The following is a 17,199-nucleotide window of genomic DNA, read 5'->3' as shown; positions in this document are numbered from 1 at the left end:
ACAAGGCCTAGAAACAGTGCAGAGATGTACCTTTAACCCTAGAGTGTTGTTAAATACTTCTATATCCCACCCCAAAGAAATGACTGGCTTGCTCTTGTGACAAACTAGTAAAATAAGGTGAAGTTTAACATGGATTAAAACAAAAAACTTCAAGTGCTCCTCAAATAGCCAAATGAGAAACAAGTAACACCCATTTAACTGCCAACGTTGTTACTCTCCACGGGTTACTGACAAACTCACCGTCTCTCTGTTTTCCTGATGTATTAAAGACAGGTTAAAGCTTACCAACGTTTCTTTGGGAAGAGACGTCTGAGTGCAAGACAAGCAATGCCACTGTATTGTGAAGGTTCCCAAATTCTCGTGCTTGTGCCGAACTCCATCGACGTATCTGTTGTCAGAGAAAATAAAGTGGATGTCGGTGCTTTGGTTAGAAGGGTGTGCGGGTTCACGATACTTTGAGCCACATTCTTTCTCAATGTTTGACAGTAGGACAGGTCAAAGTCCAAAAAAGTCACGGCTTTTAAGCCAGCTTAAGAGTGGCTTAACGTAGATGTATATTAACTCGTATTCTAAAACAAATCCATTTATGTATTCAATTCAGGTACTGAGTGCTCACCCTGTGCCAGGTAATTTTCCTGCACCCAACATAGTGGGGAAAGCCTGTGAGGCTGCAGGTCTGCAGGCCTGGCTCTCCTCTGCCACTCGCTGCACCGCACGGATGTGGGCGAGTTCTCTGCCTGACTTCTTTGTGTAAAGACAGAGATAACCTAACTGTTCCACCCACTCTGTGGTTGTGAGGACCAAATGAAACATGAAAGGTAGAATGTTTTCAAACTCGTGTGCTCCATAAATGCAAAACAATATTAATCATACAACATAACACCATTAGTTAAATCTTATTTAAATTACAATGAATTTAAATCAATCGCCAGTGTCAATGGAGTCCCTGATAAGGAAAAGCTTGAAGTGAAAAATAGATACTGTAAATCTCAACATAAAATCAACATACAGAGCATGTCGGTACTTGGTTGTTTAACACTAAAGAGTCACAGTGGCAAGGTGGTATGACAGGAAGCTGAGAGGAGGCCTAAGTAGCAAGTCTGTCTCCCTTACTAAAGAAAGGAAAGCTTCCCTAGGCAATGCATCACATACAGGAGCAACCAGAGCTTTAGCCCTGTGACCTTGTCAAGGTTGTCACAAGTTGTCACAAGTCACAACTTTTCTGAGCTGTAATTCTTGCCTGAGAATGGGGAGGAAACTGCCTGCTTTACTGAATTGTGAGTTTCAGAGGTACAGCATGAAAAGTAACCAGCTCCATAAACAGTATTTATCACGACAGCATGTTCACATTTTGTGTATTTTAAACCTATCAAACAGAAGAAATCCAATGAATAGAGAAACACACCAATATAGGAACTTCAAACAGGAGAGTCATTTTTTGACATATCTGACCCTATTATCACAAAACCACTTCCCTTTCATTTTCTGAATATGAGTATTACATCTGTAGCAACATCGTTCAGCGTGTAATGGTTCAACTTCACATCTGAATCCTGGCCTGTGACCAGCATCCCGTGTAAGCACGTCCACCAACACAGCCTTGCTCACAGCCCCAGAGAGCAAGTGGAGGACCCAATGCCACTATTTCCTGAATGCTTTTGAATCCCCCAGGCAGAACCCATCTTTCCTCCTAGGTCACTCAGCACTTTGCATTTTGAGTGATATCCTAGTTAGTCATTCCCATTGGTTACAGCATTTAGAATAAATTCTATGAGGAGGCTGTACAAATAACTGAACTCCAAAGAATTTTAAAGGCTATGTAGTACTTATACCTGGACTCTGATGAAATTAATATTTATTCCCTACAAAGAGGAACACTGTGGCTTCCAAAACCGTGGCCACTTTGCTGGGATATATAAAAGTAGGCATTACCTGACTGCTCTGCCGGTTGGCCCCCAGGAGAAAGCTGATCATGTGTCGCAGAGCTGAATGCTTCAGAAGAAGATCTCCGGCCCTAATTCCTTGCTGTCACGAGATATTGAGAATGACAAATTATATTCCTAACCAGACAGAGATCTATTCCAAAAATACAGTTAAATGAGAAGTTTTAAGTGGTCAGTAAGTTTTTAAATGGTATCATTTACATAGAGAAAGTACTTGTTAAAAATCTAACAGCCCTGCAGTGCTGCACAATGGCCCCTAGTTTCAATGCAGACTTCTACTCCAAAAGTAAGTAACGATCCCTATGTACACTGGAATTCTTGCAAGTGATATAATGCACGAGTTAAGATTTTTAAGAAGAAACACTCATAAAACCATATCATATAGATCCTATATTGACCAGTCTGAATTTTTTGCACATGTAAAATTCCTTTAGACTATCAATCTGCTATATTAGGAAAAAAATAATTTACCTTTTGTACAAAACTGTTGAACAGGAAAAAGTACTGAGCACAGTTTTTACAATTTTCAGGAACATCTTTATCCAACAGAGCAAGTAGTACCTCCAGTAACTGATGAAGGCTCTTTAACTGATTAGAGGAAAGATGAAATTACATAAAGAAAAAGAGTATAAGACAGACATTTGTAACAGGATTAATCTGAAGTAAATCACCATAAGAACAAAAGGAAAGTCTGATTGATACAATCCAGTCTCAGATTCAGATGGATTTATGCTTTGGAGAGCAAAAACAGAATTATCAATTTGATCTTCCAGGGAAGACTGGTGGAACTGTAGAAATAATTAAAAGAAAAGCCTAGTTCTGTTTCCTACCTTTCAGACTCAAGGGCACAGTTCTACTGCCTAATCGTCACATTTTCTGCAGAGCCCATTTCTTTCTGTCTCTTAAAAGGCAGGGGGTTTAGCGGTAACATATTTCTGAATCCCTCCCTCCACTATGCTACTTCTTCACATAATCACAGATGCAAAGAATAAAAAACACAGACACAGGCATAGGGGCTAGAAACCAAGCCAATGGAGCAAATGGAGAGCAACAGCCTGACAGAATGACAACGGTAATATCGACTCAACTGTGAACTTACTTGAAAGCCCGCTGACGCCTCATGGAAAGCTTTGAAAAACATTTTATTTGTTTAGAAACCATTTTGGTCATCACATTGCTTCTTCTTTCCCTCCCACCCCAACTGTTTTTGGACAAGTCCCTAGAAATTCATGTGTGATCTGAGAGTTAAGACCAGCCTTACTACTCTTTATCAGTTCATTTCCTCTGGAGATGGTTCTCACAGACTTTTGAAATATTCCCATCCATCCTGTCACACTCGTTATATACAGTAAAATCTACCATTTATGTAGCACTTCATTTCAAAGTACTTTACAATATAAAGTGGGTAGCAAGAGGTACCATTTCCATTATGGGGTAAAAATAGACATAAAATACATCAGCTGGATATATCAAGTAGAATTTACTGAGGCAAATGGTTTATGTCCTCCACCACTCCCTTCCCTTTCTCCCCACTGCAGCCCTGCATTAGAGGTTGCTGGGATGATGCTCTATGGCCTGACCCCAGCTGTAGGGAGACTACACTAATTCTGCCTTTATCCTTTGTCTGGGTTTGTACGTGGGAGGAAGGAGGAGAGTAAGAAGGTCCTTATGTTAAATATCTTAGAAAACTTCCACAGGGGTACTTCAGAGCAACGGTATCCAAACTGTCTTAGGCTGCTCCCAATGACCTATTTTTAAATATTCTGCAACCAGGTAAGGTTTTGCCAAAAATGGTTCTGCTGTTTAAGCTGATCGAAAGCCAATGCCTTAGAGTAAACCTCCACTTCCTTAGGATTCTTGGAACTGAGAGAGACAGTCTTCCTCTAGGTCCTCCCTGAAGAGTAAATTTGACCTCCTTCTCCATCCTGGATTGAGCAGAGCTCCTGAGCATGTCTGGTCTAACGGTGCACCCTGGCTCAGGACTGTTGAAGGAACTAAGTGCCTGGGTGCCAGGCGCTGGGTGTGGATCAAGGGCCTCTTTAAAGGACTTGCTCAGGGTTGAAAAGTAAAGCCAACATCTGAATCTGAAGCAGCAATTCCTAGAATTTGCATTCAGTTCATTGAGACACTGCCTCAAGCCAATTTATAAGGAGTTTATAAGGAGCCAATTCGTTCTGAAAACATTTTTCAAAGTTTTCCATGTAGTGTCAGCTGTTTGAAACAGCAAACTTGGGAAGTAACTGCTGTATTTGCTAGGACTTAATAACAGACCGAATAATCAGACTCATGTCATTTATGTCCCTAAGACTTAAAATTTGGGGGGAATTGAGGATGGTAATAAATACCATGGTTTCTTTTAGCATGTGTGGAATTGTGAACCAGAAGAAAATATGTTACAGAAAACACGGTTAAGAAGAAGAAGAAATTCAGAAGAACAGGAACAAGGATTAGGGAATAACGGTGATCAAAGAAGGAACTATTGTGGCCAATGCCCCTGGATGGACGGCACTATTTGGTCCGGCTGCCAAATGAAGGTTCGGATCATGAAAATAACTTAGGAGGGAAGAGACAAAGCCGGGGTGGCTCAAAATGACTGTCGGTCTAGACTAGAGACTCTAGACTCAGGTTGGTCTTAATGCAGAGAGATTGAACACAAACTCTCGAGAGAAGACGCTGAGAAGGAAGTGCTCTAGAGAGAAAATCCTGATGCAGACCAAAGCAGATCTGAATTCCTAGCCTACCCTGACATCTGGGATCTGAGGAGGAGAGGACAGAATGCCTTCTAGCCTGGCATTTATCAGGAAGTCAGTGCACAGAACGTGCATTTTATGTGGATAATTACCAGACTCTAATCCTAGGCTTTCTTTCTTATTATGTGCACTTTAAAACATTTGGCAAAAACAGAATGTGTAAATAACATTTAGAAAATAAGACTGACCTTATCCTGATAAAGCAAGGCACTGTCTAGGGTTTTCTCCAGGATGGTGGCCACAGCGACACGTACTTCTCTCACATTGCACTCCAACAAGAAAATCCTAACATAAAGAGAAACGTGGTGTGAAAAAGCAAGATAGATTTCTATAACCCAACCTTCCCAACATGGTCCCACCTACTGTCCAAGAAAAAAATTACTCCAAGATGTCAGTTCAAGTCTCCTGAGAGCGTCAGCACAAACAGGCCCTTGTGAAGGAGGAAGGAGGAGAAAAAGGAAAACAAGACCCTTGAACACGGAAAGTGGATTTTTTCATTTCTTCTTCCTTTCTTCCCCTAAGATGAGTATCTGTATAAATGTAAATTCAGACTTCAAGAGATATACAAGCAAAGAACCTAAAATTTTATAAGTTCTGTTCACTCAGGAGTAGTTCTCCCTGGCACTCCTTCAATGTCTCAGAATAAGACACAAGTTAAAAGTTCTGAGTCAACACAGCACCTCCTAATCCCCCTGTGCACCTGGTATTTCCATCCTTTCACTTTCCTCTCCTCTTCCCTCCCAACGTTTACTTATTACTCAGTCCTCCCAGAAGCATGAGGAGGCTGAAAAGGTCCTGCTTCCTTCCTATCTTCTTCTTCTATGATGATGATGATGATGATGATGATGACAGCAGTTTTAAGGTTTATCAGACACGTCCATCATGTTTGGCACAGCAGTGTTACACTGGGATACTACACTGCCTGCTGCAAAGGCACGACCTAATCCAATCCTCCACACCACCAGGGCGGTAGAGGCAGCAGCCTCAGATGTGGTGGAGGGCACGGTCAGGCAGAAACACCCGCTCCCTGGCGCCGGGCAGAGGTAGTAACTACCTGAGAGCAACTAGGTAACTGCATGCGTCCCCACAGACAACTTTTCTTTCTCTGCTTCACACACGCACTCTGACATGACAACCCATATTATAATCAGCACAGTGAAAACTTACCTATCGTTACTAATATCTCTTAACAGAAAAGTCTCATTGTCCCATGAGCAAGATTTAATATAACATAATTTTGACGACCCAAGGCAAAACTGTCCTGAGGCATTCTTTCAGGTCACAGCAGTGAAAGCTGCTCTGGTGTCTGTCTGAGGGCAGCATTTGCTGACAGCCCTGCCCTCCTTCTCCCCACAGGAAGATGACAGCGGAGCTTTCGGAAGCCACTTCACTTCTGCTCATTGCACATAACTGTCAATGCTAATAAGCAATTAGCTACCTAATGTGAACCTGACACAAAGGCTCTGTTCAACATCCACTAAGATTCTAAGTGGCAACTCCAGGCAAGTTTAAAAGATAACAAGTACTCATAATATTTAGCTCTAAATGTCTGATCAGATTCAGGTACAATTCTTTTGGAAAGAATATCTATAGGGGGTGCTCCACATTTCCTATCACAGACATTAGGAGGCATCGTGAGAATGCAAACAAACCCAGAATATGGGCAGTTCTACAGGACAAATGACCTGTCTAACCCCAGTTACATGGCATGACAAGAAAGGTGGTGGGGAAATGGAACAATTACAGATTAAAAGAACCTTAAGAAACATACAAAGCAAATGGAGACCAAATGGAGCTCACTTGGAGCCTGATTTGTACAAATTCAATGGTAAAATAACACTTTTGAGACATCTGGGGAAATCTGAACATGGACTGGGTATAGGATGATAGGAAGGAATTACTATCATTTTTGTTTAGAGTGATGATGGTAAAGCACTTACTTTTTTTTTTTTTTTTTAAACTTAACCTGTTAGAGATACATGCTGAAAATTTATAGTGAAATTATATGATGTTTGAAATTTACTTTAAAATATTTCAGAGGATAAAAGAAAAGTATGCATGTGAGCGTGTGTGGGAATTGGGATAAGCAAACAAGATTGGCCAAATGCTGACAACTCGAGCTGGGGATGGGTACAGGAGAGGGTTCGTTATTCTGTCGACTTTGGAGTATGTTTAAAAATTTCCACAATATAAAAAAAATGTTAAACATGTAAAGTACCATTCATATTAGTAGTTTTAATTTCTCTAGATCAATTTGCAAGCATTATTTGCTACTAATTTAATTTTTTACACTTATAATTACATTTAAAAATTGTCCCCCGAAAGGACTACAGAGGGGTTAATCTGAGAGACAACAGCCTCTCCACATGCACAGTTATTGAGGTATTAGTACAGTATATGTTTATTTTTTAGTTGTAACAACGACAACTTAAGCTATCTTAAAATTTCTAAAGAAATAAGTAATTAGAGAAAGGAGAATATTAATTTTTCAAATCATTGAGCAATTGATAATGATGAGTAATTGGGCTTTATAAAGAAAGAGACAAAATATAATAAGCTGTACCAGGAACATTTAGATTAGGTAATTCACTAGATTCTTTACCATTAGGAATTCTAAGAAACCAAATCATACTACCAAAGGAAGTTACTGAGTTTCTCTGGAGATATTTAGAGTGAGCCTGCTTGATGGTAAACTAAATATTTTGCCATGTTCCTTTCAAATGGGTGAAGATTCTATGACGTTCTACTGCTTAACACAATACTCAGGAGTCCTAATGGGAAGATATTTTGGAATTAAGTTGGAAAAATGGGTGTAAGGTTATCTTTAATGCAAACTCTAAAGGGATAGGCAAAAACACTTCAAAGAAATGTTTATCTGTTCTCTCTTTATGAACTGTATGCATGTATTCATGCACAAATACGTGAGTACTTAATGCAGGGAACCAAATGGAGTAGCTTCTGCCCATCAGGAAGCTGAAGTTTAGTGGAGGAGACAGAGCAAACAATAGGGCAGACCTACTTTAAATTGGGTGGCCCTTGACATCTGATGGATGAGAAGGCGCTTTCTATGCAGAGTAGAGGGGAGACTTTCAAATAGAGGGAATAACTGGCAAAAAGGTCTTTACGCAGGACAAAAAGCTTTGTGTTCAAGGAATCAACAATCAGGTGAATGGTAAGCCAGGTGGAAAGTGAAACACACAGGCAAAGCCCATACTCAAGTGACGTCTTTTGTATTACATTATGGCAAAGATTTTGGATTTTATTATAAGTGTGGTGAGAATCCACTGAAGAATTTTTAAGCAGAGAAGTAATATAATTTAATTTGTTTCAAAAGAACCCTTTTGTTGCTGTATGAGGTACACTGGAGGAGGCAGAGGTAGAGATACCAAGCAGGCCAGTGAATGAATGTCTGAAGCTCAGACCTCAAGATGAAGGGGATACGGGACCAGGAGTTTCAATTAGATCTTAACTTGCCACCCACCACACGATGATCTCCCTGTGGGAAGGGACTTGCATTTCTGAATTCCTTGTCTGTTTTAAGTTGAGAGATACCAGAGCATATTTGCATGCTGCCAGAAGTGACCCGACAGAAAACTCTGGAAGGTAAAGATGCCAACTTCCTTGAGAAGCTTTGCTCATGTAGAGAGATTCACTTTGAGAGGACGCTTCCTCCATTATATCCGGAGGAAAGGAGAAGATGGGAACAGACTGGTTGGTGTGCAACTTGGGACGGGACGGGGGTTTCACCTGTGCTGGGGTGAAGGCTGAGGCAAGGCCACTGGCTAGCAGTGGGTGAGCCTGCTTGGCATGCCCGAGAGGCGTGGGGCACAGCTGCGGCAGAGGGAAGGGAGCAGCCACTGGGGATAAAGCAGCCTGGCCACTAACAGATCAAGGTGCTCGCTGGGTCCCCCACATCGATGCTGAACTCTCCGAGGATAAGAGAATAAGGAGCAAGGTGTAAACATTCACAGTGATCGGACCCTCTTGAAAAATCCAATTACTTTTAAATTATAGACATGTAGGTAAATATACCATCATGGTATATTTACCACACTATCATGCTACCAAAAACTTTTTTTGAAAAATAATATTTTAGCCAGAATCCAAACATATTAGCAATATTGTGGTATTACTGTATAACCCAGGACTGCTGATCTTTACCTGCCACCAGACTGTGAGTCCGAGAGAAGAGATGTGTATTTTGGAATCCCCTGAGCAACAGCAGTTGCCTGTGAGTGCCTGGTTACCTGCTTAAAATTGATTCTAACCAGAAAAATAATTTCAAGTTGAAATAAAAAGAGTTACGAGAAGCTTCAGCTCTAAATCGCTGGAAGAGACACAAATTTCTTTTAACTGAAAGATACTGACACTTACTTTATCAATTCTCGTCCTTCAGAACTAATAAAATATTCAACCAGCCACTGACAAGCATCAAAACTTTTTGAAAGTAATGCTTCAATAGTGGCAATCCATTCTTCAGTGTCAACCCTTTAAAAAAGCAAAGACAGCGATGTTTAGACAGAGCAGCAAATAACTCCATGGAGCGTCACTCATTATTTTTTATTTAAAAAAAATTTTTTTTCGGGGGTGGGGTGGAGGATAAGTTATGTACTCAATGACTGCTGCACTAACATGGATAGTCAGTTCAAGCCTCATATCTGGATATGACTTTTCCCAATTTCTAAAGACATACAGCATTTATGCTGTATTCTTTTTCTGTTTTGTCCATCTTTCCTACTGATTTAGAAATACCTTAAAAATAGGAACCCATATTTTAATCATCTGGGTGTATATTAGGTAGTTGCCTTCAACCACCTAAAACAATGTTTTTGAATTTTTAACTGTTTGAATTTACAAATTCAACTTTAATTTAATTAATGCCTTTTGTCACAACAGACTATCAAAACGTGTCACCTCTTACCTGAGTTTTTTCTTTGTCCGTAGATAAGTTTGAAAAAGGAACTGAATGGCAAGCTGTAAGCTCACCTTTGCCATGCAGGGATAGTACGGATGCTTTAATTTAGTCTACAAGAGAGGGAGAAAAAAGACAGGCTATTTTTCACAGAAGTTTTATAGATTATTATGCATTGTTACGAACTGAATAATGAGATATATATAAAATAAAGTTAAATACTAGTAAGAAAAAATCCAGCCAGTTCATAATAGAAAATGTTGCAGTTAAATTTTAAAAAGATTAAGAAAGGATATCTCCTTCATTTCTTTTATGAAGCCTTCTCAAAATAGAGCCTTTAGACCACAGGGTGTTAATTAAGCTACCAACACACTAAGAAAGTCTTCCCCTTATTGGCAAACTGTGATCATGGTACTCAAGAAAAAGAAGCACTTAGGAGCTGTTCTTGAGTCTGGTAACATTTGATTACAAATTGGGAATAATTAATCTCCTCATAGCCCAATATCCATTTACATCACCTATGGCTACTCTTAAATTTTTTATAAAATATAACAAGAGCACTTAAAAAAGCCAGTAAGTAGAAACCCACACTCATTCACAATCTGCATTATACATTCTGAATACTGCCTGTATTTTAATATTACCCATTAAGTGACACATTTGTGGGAATTTTTTTTGGCATTTAATCTACATGCTAACAAGTGAGTGTGAGGGTGAGTCCCTGAATGCTTTAGTGGAAAGATATTTAACTATGATCCTTTCTAATTTGTTTAGTAACAGTCCAACTAGTACTTACAGCATTCAATGATGCTAAGGACAAAACAAAACTGAAATAATCACTACTGTACACATCTCTGTTCTTCATAAACTTGAGGTTTTCATCTCTCACCATCTATAAAAGAAAATTGGCAATTATTTTTAAGAAACAGGGTAAATTATTCAATATGTAGAAGACATTTTTACTGATATTAGGTAAAATGAGTTCATAAAAACACTTCTCTCAAGCCTTGAAATTTTTAAAAAGGAGAGAGGAAAAACTTCCTTTCAAAGATAAGAAGTTGTAAAAAGGTGAATTATGATTCATTAACCCAAACTCTTCTGGGAAATTCAGGAAGATCACCATGTGAAGGACAAGTGAATTCTAACCTGTTACTCTGAGTGGAAAGGGACAATCAGAGCTTTCCCAAGTACAACCAACTCCATGCTCTCTGTGTATCAGATGCTCAATTCTCTCTCTCTCTCTCAATCAAAGACTCCATATTTTTCTTAAATTTTTTGATTCTGGCTACTTAGCTTTTGATTACTTAGTGTATAAAGTCTGGACTGGGCAGTTGGACAGTCTGGATTAAAATCTTGGCTCTGTGACACTGGCAGATCATTTCTCTTTTCTAAGCCTTTTCTCCTTTTCATCTGAAAAATGGGAATAAAACCTGGTACTCCACGAGAGTGTTTTAAGAATTAGGGATTTATTTAAGCATGTAGCACAGAGTAGGTATTCAATAACTAACGGTCACCACTATCATATTAGTTTTACCCAAAGGTTATGAATGTTATTTTTCTCTCCAGATTCAATAAGTTAATTTCAGCAATGTGTTTCTGCACTGCCCACTCCCTCCCCCTTGTTTATGTGGGGTGTCACACAGCAGGTCAGTGACAGCCCTGGCCAATCTTGAGTCTGTTGCTACCTTTGTGACAAGGTGGGTCGGAAGATGTGGCGACAGAGGTATAACTATGTCCACGAGAAGGCTGGCAGGAGTAGTTCTGGACCCATGAGATAGATTTTGACATTTATCTGGATTTTATCCCTTAGAACTTTTTATACAGTTCTTACCTGGTATATGCGAACAGGCATCTTCTCCACAAATAGTCCTTTCTTCTCGCCCTTTTTAACCAGCTTGGTTAGAATAGAGAGCCGGTCATTGTTAGGCCTATGGGGCCGAGGAGATGACTGAGGTGAAATTTCTGGTGAAGATGGTGCTGACCTAAGAGATGGAATCAGAAAAGTGTTTGTCTAGAATAAAATAGCTATTGTTTTAGTAGTTTGCTACAACTGGATAAACTTAACAGGGTATAAGACTTAAACTATACTTTCCTGATCTAATGTATTAAAATGCAAATTCATGGAAAACAGGACCTTTAAAAAAACTTTTCAGACAGTGCTGGTATAGTATTGGGTTGGCCAAAAGGTTGGTTTGTTTTTTTCTGTAAGATGATTCTAGTAGCACTTAGTTGTCTTTAACTTCATTCAAAACAATTTTATTAGACTGTATGTGACAGCTGTCAGATCAGAGTACATTAAAAAAAGACTTATCGGGGCTTCCCTGGTGGCGCAGTGGTTGAGAGTCCGCCTGCCGATGCAGGGGACGCGGGTTCGTGCCCCGGTCCGGGAAGATCCCACATGCCGTGGAGCGGCTGGGCCCGTGGGCCATGGCCGCTGGGCCTGCGCGTCCGGAGCCTGTGCTCCGCAGCGGGAGAGGCCACAACTGTGAGAGGCCCGCGTACCGCAAAAAAAAAAAAAAAAAAAAAAAAAAAAAAAAAAAAAAAAAAGACTTATCAAAATTGGTGAATTTTTGTGTAGCCACTTTAATATTTAAGATGGAAGAAAAAAGCAACACTTTGGCATATTATGCTTTATTATTTCAAGAAAGGTAAAAACGCAAGTGAAACTAAAAAAAAATAATTGTATAATGTATGGAGAAGGTGCTGTGACTGATCGAACATGTCAAAAGTGGTTTGCAAAGTTTTGTGTTGGAGATTTCTCACTGGACGATGCTCCACGGTCAGGTAGACCAGTTGAAGTTGACAGCAATCCAATCGAGACATTAACTGAGAACAAGCAACATTCTACCACGCGGGAGATAGCCGACATACTCAAAATATCCAAATCAAGCGTTGAAAATCATTTGCACCAGCTGGGTTATGTGAATTGCTTTGATGTTTGGGTTCCACATAAATTAAGTGAAAAAAACCTTCTTGACCATATTTCCACATGCGATTCTCTACTTAAACGTAATGAAAACGTTGTTTTTAAAACAAATTGTGACGGGTGATGAAAAGTGGATACTGTACAATAATGTGGAACGGAAGAGATCGTGGGGCAAGTGAAATGAACCACCACCAACCACACCAAAGGATGGTCTTCATCCAAAGAAGGTGATGTTGTGTATATGGTGGGATTGGAAGGGAGTCCTCTATTATGAGCTCCTTCAGGAAAACCAAACGATTAATTCCAACAAATACTGCTCTCAATTAGACCAACTGAAAGCAGCACTCGACAAAAAGCATCCAGATTTAGCCAACATAAAACGCATAATCTTCCATCAGGATAACACAAGACTGCATGTTTCTTTGATGACCAGGCAGAAATTGTTACAGCTTAGCTGGGAAGTTTTGATTCATCCGCCATATTCACCGGACTTTGCACCTTTGGATTTCCATTTATTTCGGTCTTTACAAAATTCTCTTAATGGAAAAAATTTCAATTCCCTGGAAGACTGTAAAAGGCACCTGGAACAGTTCTTTGCTCAATAAGATAAAAAGTTTTGGGAAGACGGAATTACGAATTTGCCTGAAAAATGGCAGAAGATAGTGGAACAAAAAGGGTGAATACATTGTTCAATAAAGTTCTTGGTGAAAATAAAAAATGTGTCTTTCATTTTTACTTAAAAACTGAAGGCACTTCTTGGCCAACCCAAAACTATGCTCTGGACATAAAGTGTACTCAATAAATGAAATTTTAAAAAAAATCTCAATTCTAGAATGAAATAATTTCTATGCATGTTTCTGAAAACAAAATAACTTCTTGCCAAGGAAATAATGACCAGATAGCAGCAAGAAGAAAGAAAAGGGGTAGAGGGATTTACTTATTTTCTTTTTAGAATTTCTCTCTAGCTTAGCTAACTATCCTTAAATCCCAAACAGCATACTCTGAAGATCACGGTATCACCTACTGAAATCACACAGCAAATTACACAGAGGAGAAACTCACAGAGAGAGATCCTCAGCTTCCTGCCGCACAACGCTGACTCGACTTTTCTTTGGTAACACAGGGGAGTTCTGATCAGACACCCTTTGGTAGAAGAGCATATAGGCGTTCCAGTATCTTCGGCGTACATCAGTATATGGGTTCGCTTCATAACGAGACAATAAGAAAAATCTCTTTGTAAATAAAAAAGGTGGGTTTTTTTTGTCTTGACAATCTATAACAAAGGACCCACAAATCCAGCAAGTAATTACTTACTAAATTTGTTAAATGGAAAGTGTAAGTGAAGTGTGTGTCTTTTTAGAGCACTGCTTAAAATCACTCCGAAGGTGATGCAGAAGGGCAGGGAGAAAGGAGTTGTTATGGTAGCAGAGTAGGGGAAAGAAGGTAAACATTCTGAGGCAAGTGGAAATTCAATCAAAAGGCAAGTAACATTTAAAAATAAGTTCTGTGGCATAGGATGGAATTATAATTGGCCTCACTTAACCATTTCTGCATAGAAGAGCCAAATCCAGGTAAATTTTGGCAATGACACTATGTTTAGCTAATAAAGGTTACGACCATTAGATGCATGACTACCATGGTCTGGTGTCAAAATCTAACACTGTGGATCTCATACAGGTGGAAAGATTTAAATGCCCCCAGAGTATTTCAAAATCAGGTTTCAAAAATGTCAAGGTCTCTGAAAAATATTTCTTCTTCAAATAGCAAATTCTGATGGGATTCTGTGATGTACCTTTCCATATATTTTTTCTCCTGGGGGTAGAGTTGTGGAAAGCTTCCTCTACCACACTGCATAACAAATAAGGTTTTAAAAACACAGGTGCTAGAAATGTCTTCTCTGTTAATCACATCTCTACGTAAGTGAAAAGGAAATTTGAAAATTTTAGTGACTACTTCTGAAACTATTTTTAAGGTTGAAATTCTTTCAAGTTGTTCTTTATTATTCATTTCTTCCATTTAACTCACCCCCCACCCCCCATCCCAGGGCTGTTGTAAGGAATTATTTAAAAAGAATTCTGTAAGCAGCTGCAAACTTTTCACCCTGGCTATCAAGGAGTTCATGGATCTACATGGCTAGAGCAGTAGTATGTAAAAAAAATAAAATCTTTTCTATTTTTATATAAAAAAATACTGCTTCCAATTTGATAGAAAACTATAAATTAAGAAAATAAAACTAATGGAAAATATACATTTGCAAATACTTACTTTGATCATAAACTTTTGGTCTATATTCTCCTCCAAAGCATTCGTACTCTAGGGTCTCATCATTTAGGTCAAATTCTTCTATAACTGTGTCATTAAATTTATACCACTTTCCTTTTCCACATCCCCTAGAGCACAGATTTGATAAAACAAATATTATGAGGTTACAAATCAAACATCCCCATCCCCAGCATTTATCTCTATGTATTGTCTACAAATACAGCAGGTAATTACCATTTGAAAACACCTAAGAAAAATATAGCAACAGTTACTTCAATTTCTTAAACAACTTTTCAAACTGAAGGGATAAAACAATTGCAACAAGCTTTAAAAATCCACTATGAAATAAAAATCCACTATGAAATAAGAACAAAGAACAATGCAAAAGCTTCTTTGCATGATAAAAGCTTCTTTGTAATGATAAGTGTGGATGACAAAGTAGGGCAGGGAGAGCAGAGGAGAGATACAGGGGGGCAGAGAATGCATAGAAAAGATATAGGAGGATAGGGGTAGCAGAGGAGAGGTACAGCAGGGCAGGGAACAGAGGAGAGACTACTGGAAGGGTGGAGTGAGGGAGCGGTACGAGAACCCCTTACCGCCTGTCCTTGATGAAGGAATAGTAGTGGCCTGCATGTGCCTGCCCACTATGTACAATGACACCGACAAGTTCGTAGTTTTCTGTGAGGGCAACTTTTTTTCGTGGAGATCCTCCACCTCCCTGATCCATATTTCGCCCGTTTTCACCAACTTCCGAAGATGAATCTTGGCGAGCCATTCCTGAAACTGTGTAAGGCTCCATGTTTAGCATCCAGGGAAACTATTTAAAAAGCAAAAAGAGCACATTAATGTTGGTTAGTAACATATAGGGTCACACCCAATTAAGTCTGTACAAAGAAGAGGGATGTGTTTTCCTAGTTTAAGCTAGGACTACCCTCCAATTCAAGTCCACAATTTCAGAATGGCTCACAAGTCTAGGAAGGTTTAAGCAGACCCTTGCTTAAGCATTGAGGAAAGGATTTCACTTCACGGCTGTCACTAGGATGCCTTCTAGAAATGAGGGTTACTGTCTAGAGATCTGCCGGTACCACTAGCAGCAGCTGCTTAAGACGAGGGTCTGTGTACTTCTCAGAATGCTGAGACCACAGCCTTTCACATTTTAGATGAAATTTGAAAATATAAAAAGGAAACAATAAAGGGAGTACAGTAATAATGGTTATTAAAAAAACAAGAAAAAAAAAAGTTACCCTTATCTGTTCATCATATTTAATGGAGCGTCCACTCTCCCAGTCAAATCCAAATCTCATCAGGTGGATGACCAAGACACTAGGTAACGACTTAATACAGGTCCTTTTCACTGTTGTTCTCTAAAGAGAAGAAAACCCAATTATCTCCATGGAGACAATAAAATAACAAAGTAATTAATATGAAGGTCACAGATTTCTACAGGGCTTTCCCATCTCTGTAAACACAAGTCATGACACAATTTAATGGCAGTAACAATAGGAGCTTAATACTGATCTTACATAAAACATAAGGACAAAGCCCATGAATAACAAATGAATCTTGTTTTTTAAAAAGGGCAAATGTAGTACCTTTTCTTTACACTTTTCACAGTAATATGCATTACTTCCCTCTAGAACTTCTCCTCTAACGAACTGGTCCAAAGAAATTTCCAAACTCTGACAGGAAGTAACTCCTAGATTGAGAGCCATGAAAGCTTCCTCGCGCTCATATCTGCTTAGGAAATAATAGAAAAACCGTATCAGCAATGGAGTTTAAAAATCTTGAAATTACCACAATACTTGAGATTGAACACAGAACTACTGATACATTCCTAATCAGTATAATTAACACACACATTCTCATCTTTCTAAAAGTATACTAAATAAAAATGCCAATTTTTGACCACTTAGAATTGCTTAAAATTATGAATTTCAACAAAGAAATTTTAGAAATGGAAATTAATTACCTGGAAATTTCCCCAAAGAAATTTAATTCAATAAACATTTATAGATCCATTAAGAGACATATCTGCAAACCTCTCAATGAATAAAAAATTTACAACATTCTAGAAGAATCATTTAAAAATGACAGTGATTATTTTTTGATGTCAGTGTTATCTTCACTAACCTGTGAGGACAGTCTTTACAGATCTTCTGATCAGAATAGATGCCCTGAAAAGTATTCTTAAAAATTTGGTCTCTCCCCATTTTCTGTTGAAATAAAAAGTTAAAATTTTAGTTGATGCCTCTAGAACTTTTAGGTTGTTTATACAGAATTTTACTTAGACCTGAGCTAAAGCATAGATTTTAATTTAACCAACAAAATAAAACGAGTCAGCTTGGTAGTTTAAGCTGGGAACTAATGAAAGAATTATAACCCATGAGACCCGCTGACAGAGTAATG

The 17,199-nt window shown here is 38.8% G+C and overlaps 1 protein-coding gene across 1 annotated transcript in view; it reads right to left on the bottom strand.

The window, feature by feature from the left end:
• Positions 1-285: 285 nt before the first annotated feature.
• The window catches only part of LOC131749695 (ubiquitin carboxyl-terminal hydrolase 24-like), a gene marked incomplete at both ends in the record, with an annotated part of 46,079 nt that continues 29,165 nt past the window's right edge, over positions 286-17,199 (bottom strand). Inside the window, 14 exons of the mRNA XM_059051592.1 lie at positions 286-388; positions 1,933-2,025; positions 2,415-2,531; positions 4,882-4,978; positions 9,068-9,181; positions 9,615-9,718; positions 10,402-10,497; positions 11,437-11,587; positions 13,594-13,735; positions 14,797-14,921; positions 15,390-15,610; positions 16,038-16,157; positions 16,386-16,527; positions 16,924-17,006. Of these exons, the coding sequence (XP_058907575.1) occupies positions 286-388; positions 1,933-2,025; positions 2,415-2,531; positions 4,882-4,978; positions 9,068-9,181; positions 9,615-9,718; positions 10,402-10,497; positions 11,437-11,587; positions 13,594-13,735; positions 14,797-14,921; positions 15,390-15,610; positions 16,038-16,157; positions 16,386-16,527; positions 16,924-17,006 (1,708 nt within the window). The remainder of the gene's footprint in view (positions 389-1,932; positions 2,026-2,414; positions 2,532-4,881; positions 4,979-9,067; positions 9,182-9,614; positions 9,719-10,401; positions 10,498-11,436; positions 11,588-13,593; positions 13,736-14,796; positions 14,922-15,389; positions 15,611-16,037; positions 16,158-16,385; positions 16,528-16,923; positions 17,007-17,199) is intronic.

Source organism: Kogia breviceps, unplaced genomic scaffold (genome assembly GCF_026419965.1).
Source record: "Kogia breviceps isolate mKogBre1 unplaced genomic scaffold, mKogBre1 haplotype 1 scaffold_308, whole genome shotgun sequence".
Taxonomy (NCBI): Eukaryota; Metazoa; Chordata; class Mammalia; order Artiodactyla; family Physeteridae; genus Kogia; species Kogia breviceps.
Note: the sequence above shows the minus strand (reverse complement) of the source record. Positions and strands in the feature narration are given on the sequence as shown.